This window comes from Etheostoma cragini, chromosome 7 (assembly GCF_013103735.1).
Source record: "Etheostoma cragini isolate CJK2018 chromosome 7, CSU_Ecrag_1.0, whole genome shotgun sequence".
NCBI lineage: Eukaryota > Metazoa > Chordata > Actinopteri > Perciformes > Percidae > Etheostoma > Etheostoma cragini.
In genome coordinates, this window is record NC_048413.1 from 24,061,923 (window position 1) to 24,089,131 (window position 27,209).

Genomic DNA, 27,209 nt, shown 5'->3' on the forward strand with positions numbered 1-27,209 from the left:
CACACACACACACACACACACACACACACACACACACACACACACACACACACACACACACACACACACAGATGATGAGAACCTTTGAAAAAGACAGTCTGAAAAAATGTTAACCTGCAGAAAAAAATATTCTTAACACTTCCGAGTGTGACAGGAGAGTGAGTGTGAGAACGATACACACAAATGTGGAATTCATGTTTTATTTGACAGGAGAAAAGGCTTAACGGATGAGGATGTTTCTTATTATCTCTGTGAATGTTACCCAACAGGACTATGGGGCAACGTGGACAGCATCCGCCTGTCTGTCTGAGACGATCTGCTGCCAATTTAGCCGGTGTGTGTCCAACGAGTCGGTGTCAGGAGCATGTTATGCATTTACTGTTTATAATTGACTATTTAATGATGCACTTTATTTGTTTCTGACTTTGTCATGCCGTGTAGTGTTTGTATGTGAGAAAGAGCGAGGGAGGGAAAAAAGCAAGTGATATATTTCACTGCTTCTGTTGTCAGACAACGGAACGAGTATGACATTTAAATTGGAACTCATAAATATTATGTTGTCCAGCAGTCATTAGCAAGCTGCTGAGCTGCAGATAGAGTCGTTATTTAACGATCAGAACATCGTCGGACAAAGTAAGCAAACATACAGGAGAATGACAGCCGCCGGGATCAGCTACAGTGACATTTAAAATGACAGAGAAGGTTAGAAGCTACAAGAGGTTTCCATATTCAATAAAGCCAAAAGGCATCCATTGCCACATCTAAATAAGCTGCAAATGTGTGCTTATGCTTATAAAACAAAGAAGAAATGTCAGAAAAACAACTAATTATAAATGTGGCTGCACAGGCCAGTGTAGAAGTACAGGCGCTCAGCTTCTGAAATGTTTGGAAATTGAAACTGCAGTACAGCAGGAAGTGGTGTAATTTGGTGCTTTTACTTTATAAAAAAGTCCAAAATGGATGGTAAAACTACCCTGAGTAACTTTCATAAAAATAGCATTTTGCTATATTTGCAAACTGTCACTATATCCTGACAGTACTACATGAATTTGACCATCTGTGATAAATCTAATACCAACTAATTAGAGCCAAGGAGTCTTTAATGAGGTATCAATGATACTCGTGAACTGCGGTCAAATCACACACTACTGATCATGTCATCGTGTATGCGGACTCAACTTTATCACAAACAGTAAACTAAAATAGGTTTCTGAAAACATTTGAGGCCAGAAAAGGGCAATAAATTAATAGAATCTTGAGTCATATTTGATCAGTGCTGCGTTGTTTTTAGTCTGCAAGTAGGTGATGTATGATAATCTTCTCGGCCACAATCATATACCCATTAACGGGTCTGTATGATGATGACCATGGTGCCAAGTGGCAGTTGCTGGTTGTTTAAGCCGCTACAGAGCTTTGCTGGCTACAAAACTTGGTTGTATTAGCGGAAATTGGTGGTTCAGGTAAACGAAAATTGGTGACTTTGAGCCGGGTCACAAAACCCTGCGAGCTCCCGGTTATTTTGGCGTACATTATGGATAAATGTAGTCCACAAAATATAAGCGTTTTGCCATAACAAAAGTTAAGATTAGGCACCAAAACGGCCATTTAAGATTGGGAAAAAGGCCGTGGTTTGGATCAAAACACTCCTAAGGAACACGTATTTGTTGGGTAAAAGACTTTAGTTTTCCCCGGGAAGCTAACTCCGTTCTCTGGCTTGAAAGTCCTGTATGTTAACACCCAGCCATCCACCCGATCTCCTCCCTATGCAGCCAGCCATGCTCTTATACAGCTGCCGTCAATGAAGGGAATACAGCAAAATAAAAAATGTGGAATGCTTTTGAATTACAGCGCTTAACTTCTGCAGCTTTATGAATGAATTGTTCATGAGAACATGCTGATGTATAACTAAAAGTCCACTATCACAGCTTCCACCATTATTTAATGTTTATTTGTGGCTTTGCTTTACTTTGTAATTTAATTTGACAATACAAGTCAAGATAGACAAAAGCAGAACAATACAAAGATGAAAACTGTACTTTGATACGTGACCGAACCACCATCACACATACCTGGGCAATGACCTTAGCAAATAATTAGAACAACACAAATAACAGATCATTTTAAAGAAAACCAATCCAAATGGATGACATCATGTTTTTTGTAGCTCTGTTTGCAAAAGCTGTCTTATCACTTCTACGCTGTTAGCCCTTGATGTTAAAGCTCCAGTTAATTACCCTAAAATTTTCTTTTTCAAAAATCTGTATCTTTTACACCAAAACCTTTGTTGTTTCAACAAGTGGTGTTGCTAACAGATTGGCGGTGCTGCCTGAATCCGTGACTGTTACAGAACAACATTGTCACATTATTTGCCAAGATGCTCAAAGCTGGCAAGCATGAAACCAGCTCTAAGCTAATTTCTGCTTGCTCAAACAGAGCCAATCGAAAACATATCTTTGGTTTACAAGATGAAGTAACAACAATTCTTGCCAGTTGGAACATACACAGTTCTAAATATCTGTGCTGTGCATCTGCTGTGCGGTGGAGGTTGAATTTTTGCGATGGATCAACACGGACAAAGATAACGATCATTTTTAAATCGCATTAGCAGAGGGGGCAAGATTTTGTGTCAAATATTTGATTTTCAAACTGATAAAGTGTAACATTCCCTACAGAAGAAGAGCAGCAGCGGCAGAAGGGTTTTGTCTTCATGCTTGTCACAGAAGAGGTCAGATGAGACCTGAACGCCACCACAGATGGCAGGTGACGGTCCTCTGGGACACAGACCACAGGAAACAGGCAATGGCAACATTGTTGTATGTGTATGTGCGTGTCTGTGTGTGTGAGGAGAGAGACAGATACAACAGACAGAAAGAGAGATTGATCATAAGTTTTGAGATTTGAGTTTTAGTTTGAAAAAGAAACAGCCAAACTTAAAGAGTAACTACTGTGTTTTATCAAACCAGGACCCTTTTTCCTTATGTTTTTGTGTCTAAGTGACTGATGGGAACAACAATCTTTGACATTTGTCCAGTTATTGTTTGCAGTCGGCAGCGGTAAAACAAGCTACAATGTTAGTTAATAGGACATGTGTGCAGCTTGTATTTAACTTCACAAAAGTGGTTGTTTTGCCACTGACAGGCTCAGATTAGTGTTAAAGCATATCTACTGAATGGTACGGCACAGATAAACTGTTAAAGAGTAGGATCACTATTTTAAACATAAAAACGTCCGCAAAATTGTGTTTAACCCACCAGACTCCATGTAAATAAACAGTAATTTTAGCATCGTAAAAATTACACATGGTTCTATTACAAAGTCCTCTTTTCACTTTTCCAACCATCACAACTCTTGTTTTCTGTAAAATAAACACAGTTTAACTATTTACATGTGAAGATATGCTGGCTCTTTACACTCTGAAAGTCGTGTTTTTTTTAATTGGAGTCTGGTGGGTTTCAGAATTGTTTCTGGTTACCAAAGACCTCAAAGAGTCTCTCTCTGTAGGGATCCTTTCCATAATGTTGTCAGACACTTGGGATGATAATCTGAGCCTGTCATTGGCAACACTTTTAGTGGACCAAACGGATGCAGAACTTTTTCCCCTTAGGGTTACATTGCCGCCCAGTCTGTGGCTGCAGGTTAAAGCATTAACGCTAAATACTGGACCAATTTCAAACCTGTTAGTCACTTACACACAAAACCATTGGAATAAAGTGTCCAAATGGAAAAAAAATGGTATTACCATTAAATAAAAAGTGACAACATCTTAATTATCTAAATCCAAAATCAAACAGTAAATGTTAATTGGTGATACCCACAACCTTTAAATATCAGTTAGTTTGCCTACTAGCTTCTGTAGCAGATAATTATAGGCAAGCAAGGCTATTTAAGGTTGACATCAATATTCAGTGGAATAAGTGTAAAGTGAATGACAGCAGAGGGCAAAAGAAATCATCCTTTTTAAATACATATATAGTGAAAAACTTTCCGTGCCATCTCATCAACTGCCGTGACATCACCTTCAACGCGACACTCGCTGGATCGTTTTATCGGCAGCAATGTCTACACTTTGTCAATTGAATGGTGTAGTGTACGCCGTAATTTTGCATGCTGCCATTTAAAAAAAATCTGGGATGAGTGAATAAAAAATTGCGATAATAATACATTGATGGTAGCTATTTAGAAATGGAGGGTTTGTGCAGGATGTCCCATGTTCTGTTAGTGTCGGTTCTCTCTGACCAATCAGTGATCTGCAGTATTTTACCTCCACCTTCTAGTATCGGCTCAGCTCGCTCGGAGCCTCCACCGAGGTGGGACCAAAATAAGTACCAGGTATTGGCCAGAACTTTTGGTAATGGAGAACAAAAACACAGCAGGTTGAGTAGGTGTGCCGTACCATTCAGTGGATATGCAAAATTAGTTTAGTGTGTTGGCATGGCAGCTACAACTGGGAATAATTGTGATTCTACTCATTTTGCAGGTATTTGATCATAAACCAAAGTATCGGGAAGTTACAATTTTGACTTGATAATGGCGCTAGAGAAGTTTAAAGAATCATTGAGGTTATTACAATTCATCTTGAGGGAAACATAAATGTGCTAACCAAATTCCATGGCCATCCATCTCATTAGCAACCACAAATGTCAACCTCATGGTGGTGCTAGAGGTAGGAGAGTCAGTTTAGAGACTCATTAAAGTCATTAGGATTCATCTTCTTGGGAATCTGAATGTATGCATCAATTCCTTCCGTAGATTTTGGGATATTTTGTGGGATAAAAGGCCAGGGGATACACAAAAGGAATCATCTCTCCAATATAAATACATGTACCAAATTTCAATGATATTTCAATGATGTTCATTCAATAATCTGGGCCAAAGAGGTGGACTAACCACAGTGACCGAACCAACCCTGCCATCCCTAGAACCATGCCAACAGCAGGGCTAAAAATCCAATACTGTCATTGATTTGCAACATAATTGCCTAATTAATCTATACATTAAAATATATATGCGAACATTTCTGACAATTGTATCATAGCCCAACCACAAATAGCTCTTTGGTCAAATTGAATTTGACATCTCTCTTCAATTTAGTCATTGGGACAATGGAAAATCTGTGATCTTGGTCATGGTTAAATGCAGCAGAAGACACTTTCTAACAATGTGTATCTACCTGTCTGCCTGTATTATAGTGTGATGCAACAGGACGACATCTGCAGATGCCCCCTCCAACTCAGTAACACAACACTGCCTGCTGCAATCTGCCACTGTTTGCTACCTCTCACAGAACAGAAAATCTTATCCTATATTGTGCGTGGCTGACAATTCAGTTTTTTAGCAAAAAGTTAGTGTGCACTGGGGTTTGTCTATCAGTTACAGAGCAGAAGGCATCCCAGCAACTGCCCTCAATTATACACCCTGCCCTCTGACACACAGCAGCGACGGACTGACCAATGTCTTGCAGCGAAATCTAGACATATGTAATTTCATGACAGACGGTGGTTTTCCATCATACACCCAGCAACCATCCCTGTGGACAGCTTATTTAGTCAACTATCCAGCTCATCAATCTACATCTGGGCAACTGTCAGCATGTGGGATTCTTAATAGATCGGCCTCATTTTTTGAGATTACATTTACAAATGGGTGATTTGTCTGATGTTTTTGTTTGCTTGTCAACTGCAAGTGGTGATGATGTAGTAAAAAAAAAAAAAAGTTTTGCTCATGCTTAGTACTGCTCTGCTTCCTGTATACTGTAGATGGATCCATACATCACATATGTAGGCCTATATGTGTGTCTATATATATAACTGTTTATGTTTTCTTTTGAAATAAATCAATTCAAGTTTAAAAGTACCTTTGGTATGTAGTCATATGGGTGTCCATACAATATATCCCGCAGAGCTCCCCATTTATTTTTTCAAAAGGGTGTATTTTGGATCATTGTTATACTTTTACCGCCTCGGCTAATAGCCCCCCTCGGTTACCATAGCAACACACAGGTAAGTGGAAAGGAGTGCTTAGGTTGCCACGCAGCAAAAAGCCTATTTCTAAAACTATTGACCTAAAGAAAAAAACACATACACCCACTAACATGAGGAGGCTAACAGAACCATATATGTTTCGGACTCTTTGTGTGTGTCTGTGTGTGTTTGAAGACAGCAAATGTAGAAAAATCAATAACCCAATATTATATACAGGGTCTGTGTTGTCTTTGTCCCGGCTTTTTTATCAAGGTTTGCGTGTGTCTCTTCTCCTCTCACCTCTTCTCTTCCATCTTCTGCCCTTTTCAATCTCCTTATATATGTTTTGTTTCCTTTAGGTAAAATACTTTCCCTGTCTTTGTCTCCATCGTCCCTGTTTCCTTTGCTCTACTCAGCTGTCACCCGTCACACACTTCCTATTTTCTATCTCCCCTTTACCTCTCTTTCTCCTTTCATCCTCCCGTGTTTCTCCCCCCAGGGCTTTGCTGTGTCTGATCTATCAGAAGCTCCAGACAGCTGTCTTTTCCCGCAGGCAGCCATCAGAGACACTGACCATATGGGGGGAATAGTGATTGTCCTGTAATGGTTTCTAATTGTGTTTTCATTGTTTCTTCCTGGAACGTTTAAGGGAGAGAAGTAGAGGGGACGTATGTTTTTTGGCGGCAAAGCCATAGACACAAAGTGTGTAGGGAAAATTATGACAGTTGTGTATCTCTGCTGTATTGTTTTGCTTGTTTGGGCTGTTTTGTGATAGAAGAGAGAGAGTTAATTGCAACCAAGATATATTCCAGCCAACAGTGAAGTACAGTAACCATGGCACGCAGATGACTTAGCCCTCCTCTCTTCCTCAGGTCAAATTTGACCCATTTTCAAAGTTTTTTAAATCAGAAACATGTGTATATGTGAATAGATTTTTTTGTCTTGGCTAGGATTTTTATGTCCATTGCAGAGAACATTTAAGATATAAAAGGAAAATGAAGCAATTGGTTGGGATTATGGGAAATAAATTGTAATCATGAGTTTTTAATTATACTTTTCTGCACAGTACAACACTGGTACAGAACATGCAATGGTGTATAAAGATTACTTTCTGTGAAGGGTCGCCTGCCCAGCAAAAATTGGCACTGACTTAGCAACTAGCTGAAGAACATAGTGGTGCAGTTAGCAGCTAACAAGGCTTTTTTATTTTTTAAGAGTTGGTATTTTTGCTTTGTTATGGAGTGTGATGAGAAGAAAATGTTAACTTCTAGCTTTCAAAATCTCATTTTAATATCTAATGGCAAATACTTGGCATTGCCAGAAAACATAAAGCATTCTTAAAATGTTCAATGTATAATAGCCTGCGGCTACTGGTATCTCAATCCAAACAATTACGAAAGACAGAGCAATAGCGTCATTGCAGTTAGTTTCATCATTTAGGAGGTGTTTACCGGGACTAATTATATGCAGAACTCTCTTCCTCTCCAGAACAAATAGACCCAGTGATTAAAACTGGTTGACAAAAAAAAAAAAAAACGGAATAATGCAGGTTTATGTTAAAATCTGTGCTTCTCCAACGCCGTTCGGCTAGTTGGATGGAGGGTTGCGAGCCAAACTTCAATCTGGCTCAGCTTGATAACTCCAGCTCAGATAAGTGAAAGCGTAATTCTCACCAAAATGCCACTTGCGGTCTTTTTGTGAATGTTTTGTTCAAAAGCATTTTTAAGATGGAAACGTCACTTTTAAGATTTACCGTATTCTCGTTTTTCGGCCATATGGCCTTTTGAATGGGAGGGCTAGGGGCACTTTTACGCTAGCCTCAAAATAGCTATTTTTAAAACACTAAGAAGGCTCGACACAACATGAAACTTTGCTCAAAGTATCCCCAGGGGCTCTACACATGAACTCAAGCATTGATAACAGTGTTTGCGTACATAGAGTTTACTAAAAAGAAAGGTTTTGAACGACTCACTGTAGCTGTTTGTTTTCCGGTCACCATTCATCTCGCCAGTCAAAAATAGTCCAGGGAGGAGAGTAAAGATGGAACGCTCCTAAAGCTTAGTTCCATACATGCACAGATAAGTTGTTGTTTTGTCATTGGTAAAAAACAATATTGACCTTATAGTTGCTCAAACCTTTTTTAGTAAACTCTGGGAATTTATAAGGTAAATGATATAGGCCTATAGTTAAAAATGACCAAGATCTAAAAATTGTGTCATAAAAATGTGGCTTAAAACTGAATAAAGGTCAATTTATGAAAGATTCTGGCAGACAACTACAATGCTTGGCGGACATATGTCGACACGGGCCTTGATTGGCTATTTTGGTTTGGTCATGTGATAACCAAAGCAAAGTCACACACACATCTCGCAACGTTGGACTCTCCTTGAGGTGTCTTTACAGAATGTCATAGATCTGCAAATTGTTTCTGCTAAACCAACTCTCAGAGCAGCAGAAGCCTCAGGGTACATTTACATTGCTAAATTTTGGTTTTAAAAACAAATATCTTCTTCGGTTTCAGAGCCCTATACCGGAGTCATTTGAAAACTCTTCTGAACCCGTTTTGGTTTGGAATCTCCGGGGTTTGGTTGGCAGATCTCAACATCCGGACAACACCAACACTGACGCCAATGTTTCCCAGCCTGATTGGGTCATGACGTCTCGGCTTCTAGGACAAAGCTACTAATGTTACCGTGGCATCAACCAGCAACAAGCGGTGGATACATGCTGCCTCCTGTTTACCTCAGCACACGCATGCCCAGTGTACAAGAATGATCATGAGATATGCGGTTTGGGCATGTTAGTTTAAATGGAGATTAGTTCTTCTACTGGACCGAAAAAACCCTTGTGTGCACAGAGATTGCTTCTGGCCCCCAAATTTGTCCTGAAAACCAGAACGCAGCAATGTAAATGTGGCTCAGAGGGTGAAACAGCTGATTTTAGAATTACATCCTTGTTGATTTAAAAGATTACATTCAAGAAAAAAAGTGAAAATTTGATTTAAAAAGGTGGCACATCTTGTCACATATTTCCCATTCATTGAATGGATAGATTGGTATGTCTGTACGATGTTGGAGAATCCCCCCTTTCAGTGTCTTCAAGCTCCATTGTCCCCCATTAATCACAGAATAAGTCATTATAAAACTCCTTCAGACAGAGGTCTTATTGTAGGTAAACTTTTCCTCATGTCACTTTTCTCATTTCTCCCCTCAAGGTGAATTCCATTACTGGATATAGTGAAAAGATGATTAATTACATGGAACTGGCACGCAATGATTGTGAGTAATTGTCCTAGTCTCTACAGTCCATTCAATTAAAAAAGGAGGCATCAATCTATAATCTTGCTAACGTGTGTGAGTGAGTAATGGAGATTGCATGGTTAAAAGACAACTTATCAAAGGCTTAAAAAGGAACGTTTAATTGACTTGTTTGGAAGTTGTTTGGAAATTATGGCTTGAATGTCTCCCTTAACGAATTTCTATTATTTAGACTTCAGGTTCAATTACAACTTTTGTATCAGTCTACAGAAACTGGTATCACATTCATTTTACATCCAATGATGCCAAACTGTTAAACACTACAGATGCCCCCCAGTCTCTCTCTCTCCCCCTCTCTCTGCTTTTCTCTTTGTCCCTCGCCCGCCCAACACTGTGGCATGTGGATCCACGGACCATAACCGGCTGATCGCTTGGTCTGTCAGAGCATGATAAGCTCTCTAAAACATGCCAATAATGCTACTGGCAGGGGACAACTTTAATGCCATGAACTGGCCCCTAGCTAGACTGGCCCCTAGCTGACTCATCCAAGAGTCCAGCTGAAGAAAGTGGCAGTGATTTATTTACTGGAAGACCATTCCAGTAGAAAAGTTCTACCAACCTGGGAGGACTTGTTGTTGACAGAGTGGAGTTTTAATTATGCAATTATATTAATGTGCAGAGCTGTTGCTGTTGGTTGAGCTAAGCCTCCATGAGCAAGGCCAAAAGAAGCTTTAGGGAGTGCAAATTAGCTGACTGGCAAACTTGGACAGCAACTAGAGATAAATATGAATAGAATATAACATGCACATGATTTGAGTTTGAAAACGTCGTGAACTTGGAAACAATAGTTATAGGAGTGAAAAAAGTAAAATTAAAGTCCAATTACTTGTTTCCCCACCCCCTAAGAGCTGTCAACTGCTTCTCACAACCTTACTTGGTGGACAACCCCAAAACATATTGCCTCCGGCCACGGCGTTCGTCGGCATGGAGGGATAAAAGCAACCAAGGGGGGAAGACACACACCTTGTCTTTGCAAAAGAATTGATTCAAATCTGGCTCATGGCTTCTCTGACCTCACATCTCTGTCTCCCAGCATTCCTTTACCTCTTTAGAATACAGTGTGTTATCTAACAATGCAGAAATAAAATAAAAGTAGGGGTTTGTGCTTGCAATGAATCTGCCCCTTTTAAAGTATGTGAAAAAACATTGATTTCTTCCATCCACATATCATCAAGCTGAAAATATGAGCGTATTCTCTTTCTGTCTGTCAACATTCAATATATAATTCAGTATTCAACGTCCTTTGCAAAAAAATAACTGTCCCAAGCAGACAGTCACTTTTGTGTATAAAACTACTCAATACAACTTAAGGAACAACATCTCAGTGTGCAATGATGCAGCAGACTGATCTGACATCTCATGCTCTGATTTAACAATATAATGAATGAGGCTATTTAAACTTGGTGAGTCTATACACATTGCATTAGTTGCAGTGACTCATATGGTGTTTTTTTCCACAGAAGCCATCAATAAATATGGAGCGAGAGACGGCGGGGGACCCATTTCATTCTCACTTTGCCAGAAATTATTAATGTGCATCATTTCTATTATAAATATGATTCAACAACCGGAACAAAAAAGAAAGAAATGTCTCATTGATACAAAAGACAGGATTTTAGGATGTTGGACTTACGAGAGGGTCCTCTCCAGCCGCCCTCCTGTGGAGCCAATGATTTCTCCCAGAGTACAAAAGGTCTGGCCCAGAAAGTCCTTGGGGGGGGGGAGATAGAAGAGAGAGAGTTAATTGCAAGGCAAGACCAAGATATATTCCAGCCAACAGAGAAGTACCGTAACTATGGCACGCAGACGACTTTGCTCTCTTCTACACAATGAAGATACAATTGATGGAAATATGTGACTCTGTGAAATACATATTCACAAAATAAATCTCATATTACAGTATCATTCAGTTCAAAAATAGGCCTAGAAGCATGGAGGACAATAAATGATAATCTCTTACTTTCTCTCTGTCTGGTACTGCCCTTAACTTGTGTGACGAGGTCAAACACTTAGGGCACTATGTAACTGATGACCCAATGTATACTGCCCACGTATGGCGTTGCTATAAAAAAGCCAAATGTTTGTAAGTGTTAATGTATACACCTGTCCTGCTGTACCCAGGAATTACATGTACAGATGCATGTGTAAATTAACTGAGTCATTTAACAGAATAATTGTAACAGTAGTGAACCCTGCAATGAGTGTGTTTAGGTTCCCTTTGAGATTGTGGACCCATTGGCGTTTTAGTCCATATGCTAATATCTGAATACTCTGTGTATTGTGGAACTCTGGTTGACGTAGTCATCTCTTTTTGTATGTGTTCGCTCTGATCGGCATTGTGGAAACATGACACCCGGGTGGGCACGCCAATTTTTGTGGCAATGTGAAAGGAATCCATTGCCAATCTGTTTACGCTGTTTTTTTCCCGCTTCTCAAAAAAACCTGCATGTACACACTTATTTTTGTGGGAAATGGGTATAAGACACCAATGTGCTCAGGTTGTTACAGATTCCCGTTCATTTGAGGTGCTCTTGAACTTTTTCAACATATGAGTTCATAAGTTAGCACAGGGGAACCTTTTATTAACATTAAAGTGAGTTCTCACACAAACAGGGTTAGGCTCAGCAGCAATTAAGAAAGACCATTAAATCAATAGAGATAGTAATAACAATATTCAAGTTATTAAAGTTCCACTAAAGAGTAATCTCATTTTATTGAAGTGTCACGTTAAATTAAACCTTAAATTGAGGGTTTAATTCCACCTTTTATATAAGCATGCATTAACCTAACTAGGTCAAGCAGAGGAAGTCCTAGAGGGGTGCATTGTTCCGGTGCTTGGTGACTTATTATTCCTAAAAGCAGCAGTGCATAAGGCAAATGTCAAATGTATGTTAGAAAAGGGAGAGTTTTCCCCTTCAATCAGCATATTTTAATTGAAAAACTCGAGTTTGAAATTTATAATCATCCTGCATACTACAGAGTAAAGGATATGGCAACATGAAAAAGAATCAAAAGAGATGACACAACACAGAAAAACTCCTGCACAGCAACAAGGGCCGAGCACAATGCGTTGATGTCTGTCAGCTGTGGGTGAGAAAGTGTAGGTGCGAGACCCACAAACTGAATATGTGTGTGGGTAAATGTCCTGACGTGTGCAATCTGCTGTAGTACGCTGTCTCAAAGAACCACAGCTGCTTTCACTTTGAAGTAGAGTTCTGAAAGTTGCTTTACCTGGGCAGATGATAAAATACAGACAGGCAAAATGAAGAACGAGACTATGTGGGAAGCTTTCCGGGTGAGAGCTGTTGGTGTTTGTCCTTGATGAAATGAGATGAAAGAAAAACACAATAAAATGAAAGCGAACGAAGCCGACAAATCAAAAAAAGTCTCTGCTGGGAACACAAAAAAAGAAGTGAAATGAATGAAGGATTTTACAATAATAAAGTAATCTGCATTAAGTATACACCACTCACCTTCTGCTCTCCAAACGTGAGTTGATTTGGTAAAAAGAAAAACAAGGCTTAGTCAAAGGATGGATTTACAGAATATTAGACACCAAATCATCATCAGCGGCTGGCCTCATTCAATGTACATTAGCTTTAACAGTGTGAGTAATGCTGAATACAATGCAATACATTTGATGGATGATGGAAGTTGTCAGCGTTGTGTCAAAACTGTCATCATACTGTACTTACGTATTTGGAAATGTTACAGCTTCGGGAGTCCACATTGTACCTGCGAGAAAGAAATAGGTCATAGGACTGGAAGAACTTGTGACAATGCATTTAAGGTGAGTTTGTGCAGTTACATGCACTGGTATTAGTCTTGAATGATTGAGCTGTTAACTTCCAAAAGCAACATTTTCCTTGGTCATTTGTTGTGTTAGTCAGTGACACATTACTGGGTAAAGATTAGGTCATCATATTGCAGTTACTAATAATGCTCTCTCAACATGGGGGCGTCAGTATATATGCTGATTTAGTGGATTTGGAGGGTTTATAGCTTGACTCGGGCTGAAGGAGGGGGAGACAGCGACTAAAATATATCTAGGTATACCAGCTAACTAGCTGGTAAGGCTACTGTCATTAGATCCAAATATCGATATTGATACTAACGCTGGTATTGATATTGATCAACACCAATGCTATGAGATAAATACTTTACTTTTTAGTTTCTCTCCAGTAGCCCATGCACTGCGGCTTGATATCTGATCAATACAATATGTTGCAGTGTGGCACACCTCGAACAATCAGCAATCCCCTTGTTATGTTCGAGTCAGAGGGTGTTCAAGAGTTTAAAGAATTCCCTGGGAGTTCTGGAGTACTGCTAAACCGGAAATCCAGAGTTGTCGTGAGAGCACAATTTGTATTTGCTTAGCGAGTCACTCTGACATTCAGTAATTTTGCTCAATATCTTTACCCTTGTAGCCAAGCTGCACCAATCACATCAGTGTGTCTGATAGAGGCGGGCCATAGGTGAGCTAAATGGATGTCGACAGTTTAATCTACCAGTTAGCTCAGCTGGTAGCTAAGCGTATGGGGCTCTGGGAACATCACCCCGTGTGTTGCTGTGATTGGTCGTAGTGTTATCCAATTGCATGCAGGGAGATTTTCAAATGCACGCTTGGTGACGCCCCTCGAGAAGGGCGACATTCATTACTGAGTGCCAGACCCTTAATCTTTCAGATTTGGGTCTGAATTTCCAAGCTAGAGTACTGTAGCACTTTGCTCTAATCAAGCTAAGATAAGCCCTAAACTGGCTTGTAGTTTAGATATAAATATCTAGCCTACGCTTATCTCTATAGATAAGGATAGAAGAGACATGTGGGTTTGGAGTTTGTTCATCAAGGTAAGTTTGCCAAAACTATGTTAAGCAATGGAAAATCATGTAACAATGTAACTTCGGCTTTGCTATGCTTATTAGAGCTTGGGTGCAGACAGAAAGCATAATTTTTAACATTTGCATTTGTGTAGTAATTTAATAAACTAGTTAGAGGTGCAAGTAGGTATATTTTTAAACTATGGCTAGAACCTTGCTAGCTAGTCGTCCCCCTGCTTCCACTCTATATTCTAACCTAAGCTAATCAATTCCCCACTCTAGCTTTATAATGAACACTTTTTCCCTTTTTTTCTTTTAAGAAAAGGATTCAAAAGAGCCAAGAATAAAAGAATAGCAGGAAGTGTTATCTTGAATCTGGGTTATTTCACAAAGCTTATTGTTTGGAAATTACCTTGCACCACAGGAGGGATGCTCTTAGTTTTGAATTATACAACACAGTCATAAAGTATCATCCAAAACAATGTTCATGTTCAATCTCTGTACACGCTTCTACAGACCCCACAATACAGCAATGAAAGCACATTGTGGTGCCTTGATTAAAGCAATGGAGGTGTGCAAGTGATGGGTGATTAAGGACAATCTTAATCAACCATCAGTAGGTGAACCAAAACAGAAAAAACCAAGTGGGTATGCAGACACCAAATTAATCAGTTGGGCTATCAACCAGCCTTGGCGAGTAACTTTTAATTGTATTGTATTTTTAAAAAGTCTCCTTCCATGACCGGACATCTCAGCATTCACTCTTAGTAGTGATCGGCCTGTTCATTTATCCTAATCTTGCAGAACTAGCTCTTTATTTTTACTTAACAGAAAACCTGCAGTGAAAGAAATTATTCAAATATAATCAAAAGCATTGCTATTTTTGGTTTGGTTATTCTGAAGGCATAAAGTTTAGAATGCATAAAGTTTGGAAACAAATTAATTCAGATTCATCCAGTAAAAGTGAATGAAAAAGAGTCACGACTACTTACACATCAAACCTTAGATTTTGCTTCTCTTCAAAGAAGAAATCCAGGACGAACTTTCTGACAAAATCTGGATTCCGAGTGTTATCGATTACTTCTGTCCTGCCAAACTATGAAAAGGAAGAAAGGGATTATTGGTGGTAATATCTTCATTGATTCACAGGTCAATGCATTTAATTAAGCTTACATTAAGAAAAATACACCAGAAGAAAGAAGTGACTAAAATTCCGACATGAGATTCAGCAACAGCCTATTACCATCGTATGAATCCATAAATACAAATCGCCTTTAAGAAGAAATGACCACACTGCTATCACACCATTTGATGTGTGCTAAATCCTGTGTCCCTAGAGAAATCAGAAAGCTGCAGTAAAGCCACATTTGACCCAGCTCTCCACCTGGCAAGTCCACAGAGTCTTGGGAGTCCAGGCTCCCTCTTGGCTCCCACCCGGCTATCTGTCCATCTCCCTGACAATCACACCGGTAATCCACCTGGTGGACTGCCAGCCTGGCCTCTGAGGCCTGGCCCGACTGCACCATGTAATGAGCTATTGATTTTGGCACTGCCTCCCCGCAGTCTCAATACCTCGATTCATGTCTTTAGTGCCCTGCGCACATAATCCCTGCCATCAACTCCTTCCCCAGCCTGGCCATTACCAAAGCCTTGCAGGGGAGCGTATCGGACCTTGGAAGGCACCTGGTGCATCAACTCGACAGGAAAAACCCATGATATTTCCTTGTAGTGTTTCTATTCTTGGGGCTCGAGGCCTTTGGTTCTTAATCTCTCTCAGGCAAGATTTGGCTGAGAGGTGCTGGAAAAGCGTGAAGGTAAGGGAATTGCTTTTTAAGTGGGTGAGATGTTTTTTTCATTGACCTAGAGTAAGCAGAGTAGATAAAAACACAATTTGTGGTGTCAGTATTAACCTATGTCAATTGGCCCTAACCTAATCCTTTGATTTACTGTTCTTAAAATTAACCTCTGAGAAAAACCTTTAATTAAATAATAACAACAGTGGTGCACAAAATAAAGATTTGTGGAGTTGTTTCTCATGTGTTTGGTCCAGAGTTATTATGTGTTGACTTGTGAAATATTTGCTGTCTTTGTGTCTGGGTAAATTAAATTATGTAGAAACTAGTACAATGATAGAAAGCATTTTGAACCAGTTCATTGTACTGTGCGAGGCCCTGTTGCATCCTGCTATGTTCTGCAGTGCAGTCACCTGCTATGCCATGACCTACTAAAAACTAACTACAGTCTTGTGTGTTCATAAGGCTAGAGCGGGCGATATAGAGTCCCATCTAAGGCTGCCGGCTGAAGATAACCGTAAATACCTAACATGTAGGTTGTCATGATTCTCAATAAGGTAAATCGGAGATCACTAAAATGAATGTTGAGTCACTTTGTGCATATGCAAAGACAATCTCGGACTCAGTCGTTTTCTCTGGATCCCTGCCAAACCTGATCAGTGATGACATGTACAGCTGCATGTCATCCTTCCACCGCTGGTTGTCAGGGTGGTGCCCAGCTAATGATGTGGCCTACATAAACATCTGGAATGCGTTCCGGGGAAAGCCTGTTCTAATTAGGAGAGATGGCATTCATCTATTTTGGACGAAGCCGTTCTCATGTAAAAAAATCTGACCGAGTCTATTATCGGCCATGGACCATGATAACCTAAGTCTGATACTAGTAATCAGAGGTGCTGTGCAATTTGCCTCTCTGTGCTTCCACTGGAGCAGTCGCCCAGTCATAGTCTAAGAACCACAGTGTCTGTCCCCAGAGTCAGATTGGTTAAATCTAAGGTTAACAAAAGAGGGGCTAGACCAACCTAATTTGAATTAAAACTACCACAGCAATGATAGAACAGAATAGGAAAATTAGAAGTGGACTATTAAATATTAGATCTCTGTCGTCCAAAGCAGTACTAGTAAATTATTTGATATCAGATGATCAAATTGATCTTATCTGTCTTACTGAAACATGACTGGGTTATGAAGAATATGTTAGTGTAAATGAAGCCACTCCTCCCAGTCATTATAATAGTAAAATTCCGAGAGGGGGGAGTTGCAGCCATCTTTGATTCAAGCCGTTTAATTAATCCTAAACCTAAATTATAACAAATTTGAAAGTCTCCCACACCCATCACGGAAAACATTATAGCCAATTATATTTTTTGTCATTTACCGAGCTCCTGGACCATATTCTGAAATTTTATCTGAATTCTCAGATATTTATCAGGTGTAGTCCTTAAATCTGACTAATTGTAAATGATTTTAATATCCTTGTGGACGTGGACAGCGATAACCTTAGTTATGCTTTTCAATTATTATTATTATTTCATTCTTAGATTCAATTGGTTTCCATCAGAGTGTGAATGAGGCCACGCACTTTTTTAACCTAACCCTCGACCTTGTGCTGGCATGTGGCATTCAAATTGAATTTAGTCACTGTTCCATTATCTTATATTTTGAATTGTCACTATTCACTTCAACCCCATCTGGCCCGTCAGAAACCACCTACCACAAACCTGGGTCTGGCTGAGTTTTCTTCCTAAAAGGGAGTTTTTCCTTGCCACTGTTGCACTGTTGCCTGTTCTGGAGGGAACTACTAGAAGTGTTGGGTTCTTTTAAATGAGGTGGCCTAGTTTGGTCTAGACCTACTCTATCTGTAAAGTGTCTCAAGATAACTCTTGCTGTGAATTGACACTATAAATAAAATTGAAGTGAATTATTTATTTCAGATCATTTTCATGTTTTGCAGCTGTATGTATGTACACCATACATCTTCAACATAAGAGGAATGTAGCACAATATAGATGTGAAAGCAGTTATATACCTATGTGACAATGACGAAAATAATCGTGATAATTAATCACATAATTAATTAATTTTGTGATGATTATCATGTTGTCCTTAATCGTGCAGCCCAACAATCAATGGAGGGTTGAAAATGGATTAGCTGGAGACATCATGTTACATCTCATGAACGGGTCTGTATGACATCTTAGAAAAATGTACGCACACCAAAATGTATGACCTCCTATGAAATTAGGAGACTGCTAGCTTGTCACGTGAAACCGGCTGGTCACCGGACACCGGCTGGCTATAAGCTCCATGACGCCGAGCGGCAGCAAAAATGAGGAATGCTTACAAATTACTGCTTAAAAGGTCCAGTGCGTAATGTGTTTAGTTCAACATCAAAATTGGTGTTGCCTGTTCACAAACGTGTCCTTTTTATGAATATTTACCCCCACCATTAATTCCAAGTATTCCTTTTGGCTTGAAATTTTACATTTGCATGAACTTGGGTAGACGCTCCATATTCATGTGCCATCTTGAAATACGGTAGCCTGGAAGGGAAATACAGGACTACTTCATGTACTTTCATGTCTTCGCTGTCACTCAAACTCACAAGTGCTGCTAATGCTGCTAATGGGTATTGTCGCTTCCCGGCAAGTTTGAAGAAGGAAACATATGTCCATGCATGCACTCAAAATCCAAATGTCAGGAACAGGAGGCTTTTTCGTCCAGAAAAAAAGAAAAAGATATTGAAAAGAGCAAAAGACTATCTTTTTGAAGCGTGAAGGCTACCGCAGCTGTAGTGTGTACTCTGAACTGCGTGGTGCAAGAGAGTTGATTACAACATACGACCTCAGTGCTAGATGGGAAACATTCATACACATTGGACATTTAAGTTTTTGTAGCTTTGTGAACAAATGGGTTATGAGAACAGGCTGTACACCTTTAGGATAAAGCGATTTGGTAAACAAATGCTACAGATTTTTTTTTTGCTTGCTAATGAGAAATGCAAATCTGTTCCTCAAAGGACAAATTGTCATTTACACATTATATATCAATCTTTGCCATACTGAAAAACAATGTCAAAAGAAAACAAAGGATTTGTCAGGTTTTCATTCAAGCACAATAATGTGCTCATGGTGTGCATGGCTGATAGCGAGATGTTTACTCTGCTGATTGCACTGTGATTCATGCCGTGTTTTTGATTAAGCCCTGCCACATGAAACAAAAAAGGTGTGAGGTATCTTGAAGTGAGGGGATCAGCGGTGCGAAGCCTTCACTGACACGTAAGTGTTGACTTTTTATATGCAAATAGGTAAATACAGACTAAAGACAGAATGTCATAGGCAAATAAAACGAGGACAAATAGGGCTAAGAGATGACATGGCAATGTGTCTGTGTGACGGAGCGTCAAACAAAAAAAATAGAAAAAAGGGAAAAACTTTTAAGTAACAGTAATGTAGGGTAAAGTCACATAACCCTGCCTTATAAAAAAGAGTGACATAAGGCGAGACAGCAAAAAGTTGGGAGGAGCAGAGAGGGCATATTTGATAAGAACAAAAAAGGAATCTTCCTTCTTCTTCTGGCCCTTAATGATATGAATTCATTTAGTCTATTAATGAGATCCTTTTTATATATTAATACCTTAACCTTTGACTATTACTTCAACATGAGTCCATTTCAGACAGTGGTTACACTTCTGTGGGCAAATGAAGAGGTTGACACTTTCAATTTTCTTCAAAACTATTCTAAGAGTTTGCAGGGAGTTGCCTCTGGACTTCATCTTAATAACCCCCTTTCCCAGCCCTGAATGAAAGTCGTAAGCATTAAGGAAAAATCTATAAATTTAGCAATCAGAAAAGTAAGAATAAAACACTGATCTGGCAGTTAGACACTAATATTGGATATTGATATTAAAGAGAAAAGGGATCTTAACTTACCTCCCTCCATTCTTTGGTTCCCACGGCCTGCAAATACAACACGACCACTGGGAGTGACAGAGAAGGAGAAGAAGCCGAAGGAGAAGAAAAAGGGTGATTAGCCCTGTTGGCACCTGACAGATATTAAAACACCTCAGGTAAGAAAATCAATGCAATCCACAGCCATTTCCATTGGATCTAGTACAACTAAAAGCAAGGTCAATAATCCCTCAATAAAACCAACAATTATAGCATTCAATTTTAATTGAATACCCTAAATGCAACAAAACAGATGCACAGTTGAACATTAGGATAATAAAATCAAATTAACACAATCGTTGTTTTTGTTAAATTCTCACTTTTCTGCCACGTATCCCTGCATAGGAGTAATCAATCTTTTCATTTCCTGCCTCGCAGATATGCTGTCACCACCTTCAGCCAGGCTGAATATAAGACATTATTCTTAGGACCAAATGAAACATGTAGCCTGGGTCTCATCGTTAACTGTACTCTGAAGACAAATGACCGAATCGGTCGTTTCAGCAAGTGCCCAAAACATGTATACAATAGTCTCACATTGCCCAACCTTCCTCCACAGTGCCGCGGCAGAGGGTCTGGCTAGTTCACATAGCATTCCATGATAGGAGAAAAACGTGCTTTGGTTTTGGGGATTTCTCTAAATCAATCAAAATCGTCTTGGCCAGCGCTGAGGGCGGGATGATGATGATACCTCTGCAAAATAGCCTCGGGAAGGAACTTGTTTTGGTGGAGCATGTGTACGGTCAAAGGCTGTTTTAGTCGTGCAACAGAAAACTCAGATTGGACCCATAGTCTAATTAGCTGTCTGGACTTACCCTGCAGAGATCTGAGGAGCAGTTAACCTTAGACCTCATTGATCAACCAGAGTTTAGAATGCCAACACAAAGAAAGCAGAAAGCGGCCTTAAAAGAGGTAAAGCCGGTAGAATTTCTGGCAGGACCTTAACAATGCGGGAATTGGGACGCCTTTGACATAGACTAACATTCAAGTAAATAAGCCCCCTAGCGGGTGTAGTAATTATGACTCCTGTCTGTTGGAAGTGAAGGTCATCCGTTGACGTTGCTATGGACAAATGCTAAACTTTAACTTGAGAGAGCAGTGTTCATTTCCTGTTTCATACCAACAGTCAATGTTGGTATCTCTAAAACTAAGATCACAATCATTCTGTAACTTGTACCTTACTGTGGGTGCAATGTTTTTCATGGTCCCCAGAGGATGCATCTTGCTTCCTTTGGTGTTTCCCTGACTTTTTTTCCACCTCCGAAAGGGTGAAACATTTATAGTTCATTCATAAATGTCTTGACACCTAAATGGATGCCATGATTTTGGTATGGACATTCATAGTGTCCAGAAGGTGAACGGAATGACAATGGTGATCCCCTGACTTTTCATCTAGCACCATCAACATGTCAAAAAACGTCACAGGTCTATGGAAATATCTACCAGATAGATTGGCGCTGAAGCATGGTACAGAAATTTACCTCCCCAGAGGATAAATCATAATAACTTTGGGACTAACTTTTTGTTTGATGTCCAAATTGCTTCAAAATGAATATAATTACCCAAAGGCACAACTGTACTTTGTGTACATGCTAACACACACTGAACTGAAACTGAACTATTACATATATTGCAAGATAAATAATTAGCTTTCATTATATAGAGCTATAGAGAAAACCTATGAATGGCCTTGCCCCCCCTTACCTCTCTGAGCTGCTGCACCCCTACACCCCCAGCCGATCTCTCAGGTCAGCTGACCAGCTGCTCCTGACGGTGCCTAAAGCTAGGTTTAAGCTCAGGGGGGACCGTGCGTTTGCCGTTGCAGCTCCAAAACTTTGGAATGGGCTGCCTCTGCACATTAGACAGGCCTCCTCTCTTTCTCATTTTAAAACTCTTCTTAAAACCCACCTCTTTTCTTTGGCTTTTAACACCAGGTAGAGTGATGATTTTATGTGTATACCTTTACCACATGCCGCTAGTGCATTTTAATGTTTTTATTTTATTATACCTTATTATATTTGTGCTTTTATTGTGTTATCTATTTTTTCTGTATTATCATTTTGTGCAGCACTTTGGAAACCTTGTGTTTGTTAAAATTGTGCTATATAAATAAAGTGGATTGGATTGGATTGGATTGGATAAATACACCCCTTCAAGCATATGAACTGAGCAATTTGCCAGCAAATCATTTGTCATCTATCTGACTTTTTTAATATTCTGACCCCACCCTCTGACCAATTATTACAATTACCATTACTGCTAGAAACAAAAAAACACATTTTGACCCAAGGGTATTTTTCAAACAATTTTTTTTTTTTTTTGCCATAAACTTTAAAGCCTCACAAAGTTGTTAGCATGGCGATTGCTTTGTGATTATCAACTTAAAGGACCAGTGTGTTGGTTTTACTGGCATCGGGCTGTAAGGTTGCAGAACTGAATACCCCTTGTTTCACCCTTTACTTTTTTAAGTGTGTAGTCGAAACCCAAGGTGGCTTCCAGGTATTGAAAAATGCAAAAGGCCCTCTAAAGCTGGCGTTTGGTTTGTCCGTTCTGGGTTACTGTGGAAACAGGGCAGTGCAACCTATCAGTCCCTATGTAGCCATGAAAGGTTAATTCTTACCTAACAAAAACATAATGATTTCTTAGTTTCACCTAATAATACACTCATGAAAAAATAATTATGATTTTTACATTCTATTTTGCCCAATTAATCGCCCTTAATCCTACACACTGGGCTAAAAATTTAAAGTGTTGGCCCCTGACTACTTCAACATTAACAGTCCTACTGTGATTTGTTCACCAAACCTTTGTCTTCTGAGGAGAAACTTTGCTTTGACTGCAAATGCATAAATATGCAATAAGGCAGAGGCAGCGCAATTATAACCCAGAAATTTATCACGTTGTCATGTTAAGATTAAAAAAAAATTGTGAATTATTTTGTTTGGCTCCAATGGACTGTATTAATAACTAAAATAATAGTTATAATAAAAGTGTTGTTGTTTGTGTCTAGACGGGACCATCAGCCACTGAGTGTTTCTGTGAAGTTTTGACACTAGCTCTAATGAAGTTCAGACTGTCTCAACTGGCAAACAATTAAAACCACATTTTCCCTCCTAATTAGCAATTAACAGAGGGGAGATGACAGAGAAAGGGCAGCAGGCAGCAAACCTTTTGGGCATTGGGTCTTTAGAAGAAAACTCTCTTTTCTTTGTCAGATTGTTAACCACACGGGAGGCATATAGTGCTGCTCAAAAGGGTATTACAAGTTATTTACTTTGTGAATCATATGTTAGCCTTAAATTAAGTTGTATTAAGATTACATAACAAAAAAGCCAACACAGGCAGACACTCCAGGGGTTAAATTAGCTTGTATCAAAGTCATACCTCAATCCTCTCTCGCGCCCAGCAACTGATTTGATGCAGCTTATGTCTCTTTATCAGACATCAAAGACCTTGATGTTTCCCCAAGGTTGGAGAGTGACATCGTCTCAGCCCGACAATGGGCTCAGACCAATCTGCGTCACAACTACGTCGCTGCCGTCCGTGTCTTAAGAACCTGACTGATTGCCTGCTTTATGGAAAGTGACTGAGAAAGGAAAGAGCCCATCTGGTCAGCCATGGAGAGACCAAATCACCGGGCAATTTGTTGTCTCTCCAATTCCTGCTCCAACTCTAACTCCTGTGAATAGCCTGGCTGTAGGACGTTTACCCAGGTGACTCTAAACATGAATGAGTCGGAATTGAGAACAAATCATACCAAGTTATTACGCAGAAGAGAGTTCTGCTAGGACAGAAAAAAGTACTGATGCAAAAAAGAATGCAGACATTTTGCGGGGGATGGGTCATTTCTTTCAAAAAGAAAAGGGTACCACTACACCGACTGTAATGTCCCAATGCCTCATCCTGAATCCACCTCTTGTATATACCTGCATACAACTTCCAACCTTTATACATTTGGAGACAAACACACTATAATGGAGATAAAGGGCATCATTAACTACTTCCCTTTGCGGCTTCCCTCAGCTCTTTCTTCCTCTGTCTTGGTCCCCTCTTTAAAAGGGCCATTGTCACTGCAATGTGAAACAATATATCATTTGCAAAACCTGCTTTCAGGTAAATATCAAATATACCTGCACAAGAAAGATAATAAAGCTCCCCTTTACAAGAAAAGCAGTAAAAAAAATAAAAACAATAAAACTGGCTACAATTGCGTTTAAAGCTAGCGCTAGCAAAGATGTTACGGATAATTACCATAAGGCTATATGTTATTATTATATAAGGCAACAATGTATACCTGCCAGCAATGCAACTGTATGCAAAATAGTCTGGATCAGTAGTATGTTTGTCAGTAGTATGTTTGTTTCTAGTATGTATATATAAGTATGTTTCTAGGATAAAGCCTGACAATCAGCATGTAGCACATGCGCAGAATGTCCGCTTTCTGTGTGTTGTCGTTCTCAAAATCTCTTTGTTATGGGAAACAGCCTTCAAGCTAGCATTCTACACTCTGAAAATCGTAAGTTTTAAAGAAAATCTGGACCACGCAATAAGGCGGGCCTGCTTGGTTCTTTCGGGGAATGATTGTAAAGATTTACAAAGACTATAGGTGCATCTCATAACCCTTAAATTGCCACCTCGGCTCCTCCATTTTCCTCCCTTTCACACCGAGGAGGAACGGGGGAGACACGAGGAAATCATGGGGGGAGAGAGGAAATAAGGAAATCTTATATTATTGTCTGAATAACAGCATATATCTTTGTGAAACAGCAGTACTTTGGTGTAATAAAACAGCTGCCGCCAAGACAACGTATTGTATTATTAATAATTGCATCATTTCTATTTATAGATTTGGTCCAGAGGGGCACTTCTTTCCACAGCAAAAGAGAGGACAGGAACTCAAACTACTTCACTATGTGTGGATATCCTTGACAGATAATAATTAATTGCAATGCATTTTTTCACATCTTATTTATCTTATTTTACAGATCTACACAAAGTGAATAACATGTAATCTACATGCAAGCCTACTGAGGGACATTCCAATTCCTTCTATGTCAAAATGTCCATCCAGTCAGTGTGTGAAAGTAATTGAAATTGGAAGAGAGTACATTCGGACTCAACCAGCTAATGCCAGGCGAGCTGACAGCAGTCACCTGTGTGAAGTTGTTTTTTCTTTTTCGACTGGGGTATTCTTGCTGCCTGCCACTTGTATTTGCACTGCAGGAGAACATAATCAGAGAGTAGGCAGACACAGACAGGATGCCACAGGCTTACTTACAGACTGGGGGCACAAGCTGCTCGCTGTGAGGTGAAACAGAGAGGTGGTCGGGTGTCAGTGTGGGGGGGAGGGGGGGCTAGAAAAGGAGGACAAAATGTAATAAATAAGGGGAAGGGCATGGAGGGAAGTAATGTGGAATTGGAATGATAGATAGAGAAATTGGGTGGGAGAAAGAATAGGGAAACAGATGAAGAAAGAGGGACAAGACAGGTAAAGAGATTGAATGGTTGGATGGTTGGATGCCTGTTTGGGAAATAGATGCAGAGTGGAAATCCAGTGTCAGACAGCAACAGATATCAGCTGGAAAAAGGCTCGGCTGTCGGAAATCCCTCAAAAATTCTCCTCTCACAGCAAATTGGAGAGGCAGGGTGGACCAGCATCCCCTCTAATCTACTGATCTGCTGCCAAGAGGGGGATAAGACTAGAGAGACCTACATCGTTGGACGCCAATTCTTGAACCTCCGTGAAGCAACTATGACAAAGCTGCACAACTGGGAGCCAACATACTGTTGGGAGACACCCTGCACCAGGCAGGGTTATTTTCTGTGAAATTCCAGCCATTTTATGGGCCTAAATCACAATGTAATGCTACAACAGAAAAGATTACCCCATCACCTTTACCTGAGATTGCATAAATGTAAGCCTGAATTAAAACAGTAAAGTTGCAATCCATAAAAACAGAAACAAAGAAGAAAAAAGCAGCAACAAAAAAAAAAGCTCTGCAGAGCTGAAGGGAACTGCATTTGGGACATAACTCTGCAAGGGTCCATTGTTATGTTGCAAAAACAACAACAAGCCATTCCATGAGAGAGAACAGCCATAGTCTCATGGTTGTGGGTAACGTAGTGATGTCCAAATGAAGCTTCATTAACCATTAGTTGTATTTGTTGACTCAAATAGATGGTGCTTCTGGATTAAAGAAAAAGAGTCAAGGAATGGCAATTCAGTGTGCTTTCAACATTATTTTTTAAGGAAATTGCCATCTATTTGGCTCTAAAAATAAAGAAAATGCACTGCTGTTAGGTACAGAGTGCAAGCTTTTGGGCAATTAGCCTAGCTTGGCATAAAGACTGGAAGCATGGAAACAGCTAGCCCAGCTCTGTCCAAATTTAAAAAATCTTCCTATGCACCATCACTGCTAATTAACACATTTTGTTTTAATAACATGTACACAAACAGAGATGTAACTATTTCCTTTTATTTGGTTATTTGTGAAGGGGGCGCGTTCAAGCTATAAAAAAAAAGTGTGTTACGATGCACTTCAAATCTACATAACCACGTTCAGAAACCCTGAGAGCTTTACATGTAAATGAGCTAAATATCATGTGTCTTTCAAACCACTGCTGAACTAGAGGTGATTCCTCTTAAAATGACTATGGCCATTAAATATTGTGGTTGTGAGAAGGACGGCCATGAACTTCTGAATCAACGGGGGCAGCTCTTTCCTCAGATCTCATCAGGAGACCTCGGGGGTAATTAGAGACCAGTGACCTTTGGTATGACTCAAGCCTTGCCTTTATTCACCTCCACCACTGAGAATTATAATTGACCTGTTCATGTGTAGGCTATACCAGTGGTTCCTAAACTGAGGTCTAGGGACCTTTTTAAAATCCTTTTAAAAAATAAATCCTTTTTCAAGGTAGACCTTGGGAGGACATCTTAACAAATGGGGGACTTCGCGTTATTTTAGGGGTCCTTGACATGAAATGGTTTGGAAAGCATTGAATGAGGAAAATGTTACAAAACGGAAAATTGAATTCCTTGCCTTTCCGTCATTGGAGATATTGAACAAGACGGATAAAAACATGTGTCAACACATAATATCAAACAATTTCTGTCTGTCTGTCATCTAAAGCCATGACATAAATTCAGCTTCCTGCTGTTAAAAGCAATTTTCACTAACACTCAAATACTTGACAGAATTAAAAAATGCAGCAGTATTGAAAATGTAATTGAACTTGTTTTCTTTTGTCTTAATTTTGAATCACATCAAAGCAGCCTAAATCATTTAGGTCATCCTTCCTCTGGTGTTAGCTTTCTGCTGCCATCTGAAGTGTTAGCGGGTCATTTTGGACCCGTGTATTAAATTAGCC

General features: G+C 39.7%; 1 protein-coding gene across 2 annotated transcripts in view; it reads right to left on the reverse strand.

Annotated features, from left to right (window-relative positions):
- The window catches only part of LOC117947235 (copine-9-like), a 79,609-nt gene that overhangs the window by 40,955 nt on the left and 11,445 nt on the right, over positions 1-27,209 (reverse strand). For both annotated transcript variants that reach the window (XR_004657193.1, XM_034875931.1), the window contains exons 3-6: positions 19,821-19,867; positions 15,088-15,191; positions 12,974-13,012; positions 10,911-10,991 (exon numbers count right to left, since the gene is read on the reverse strand). Coding sequence is in view for 1 of the 2 variants with exons in the window: in XM_034875931.1 (XP_034731822.1) it covers positions 10,911-10,991; positions 12,974-13,012; positions 15,088-15,191; positions 19,821-19,867 (271 nt within the window). In the remaining variant the exon portion in view is untranslated. The remainder of the gene's footprint in view (positions 1-10,910; positions 10,992-12,973; positions 13,013-15,087; positions 15,192-19,820; positions 19,868-27,209) is intronic.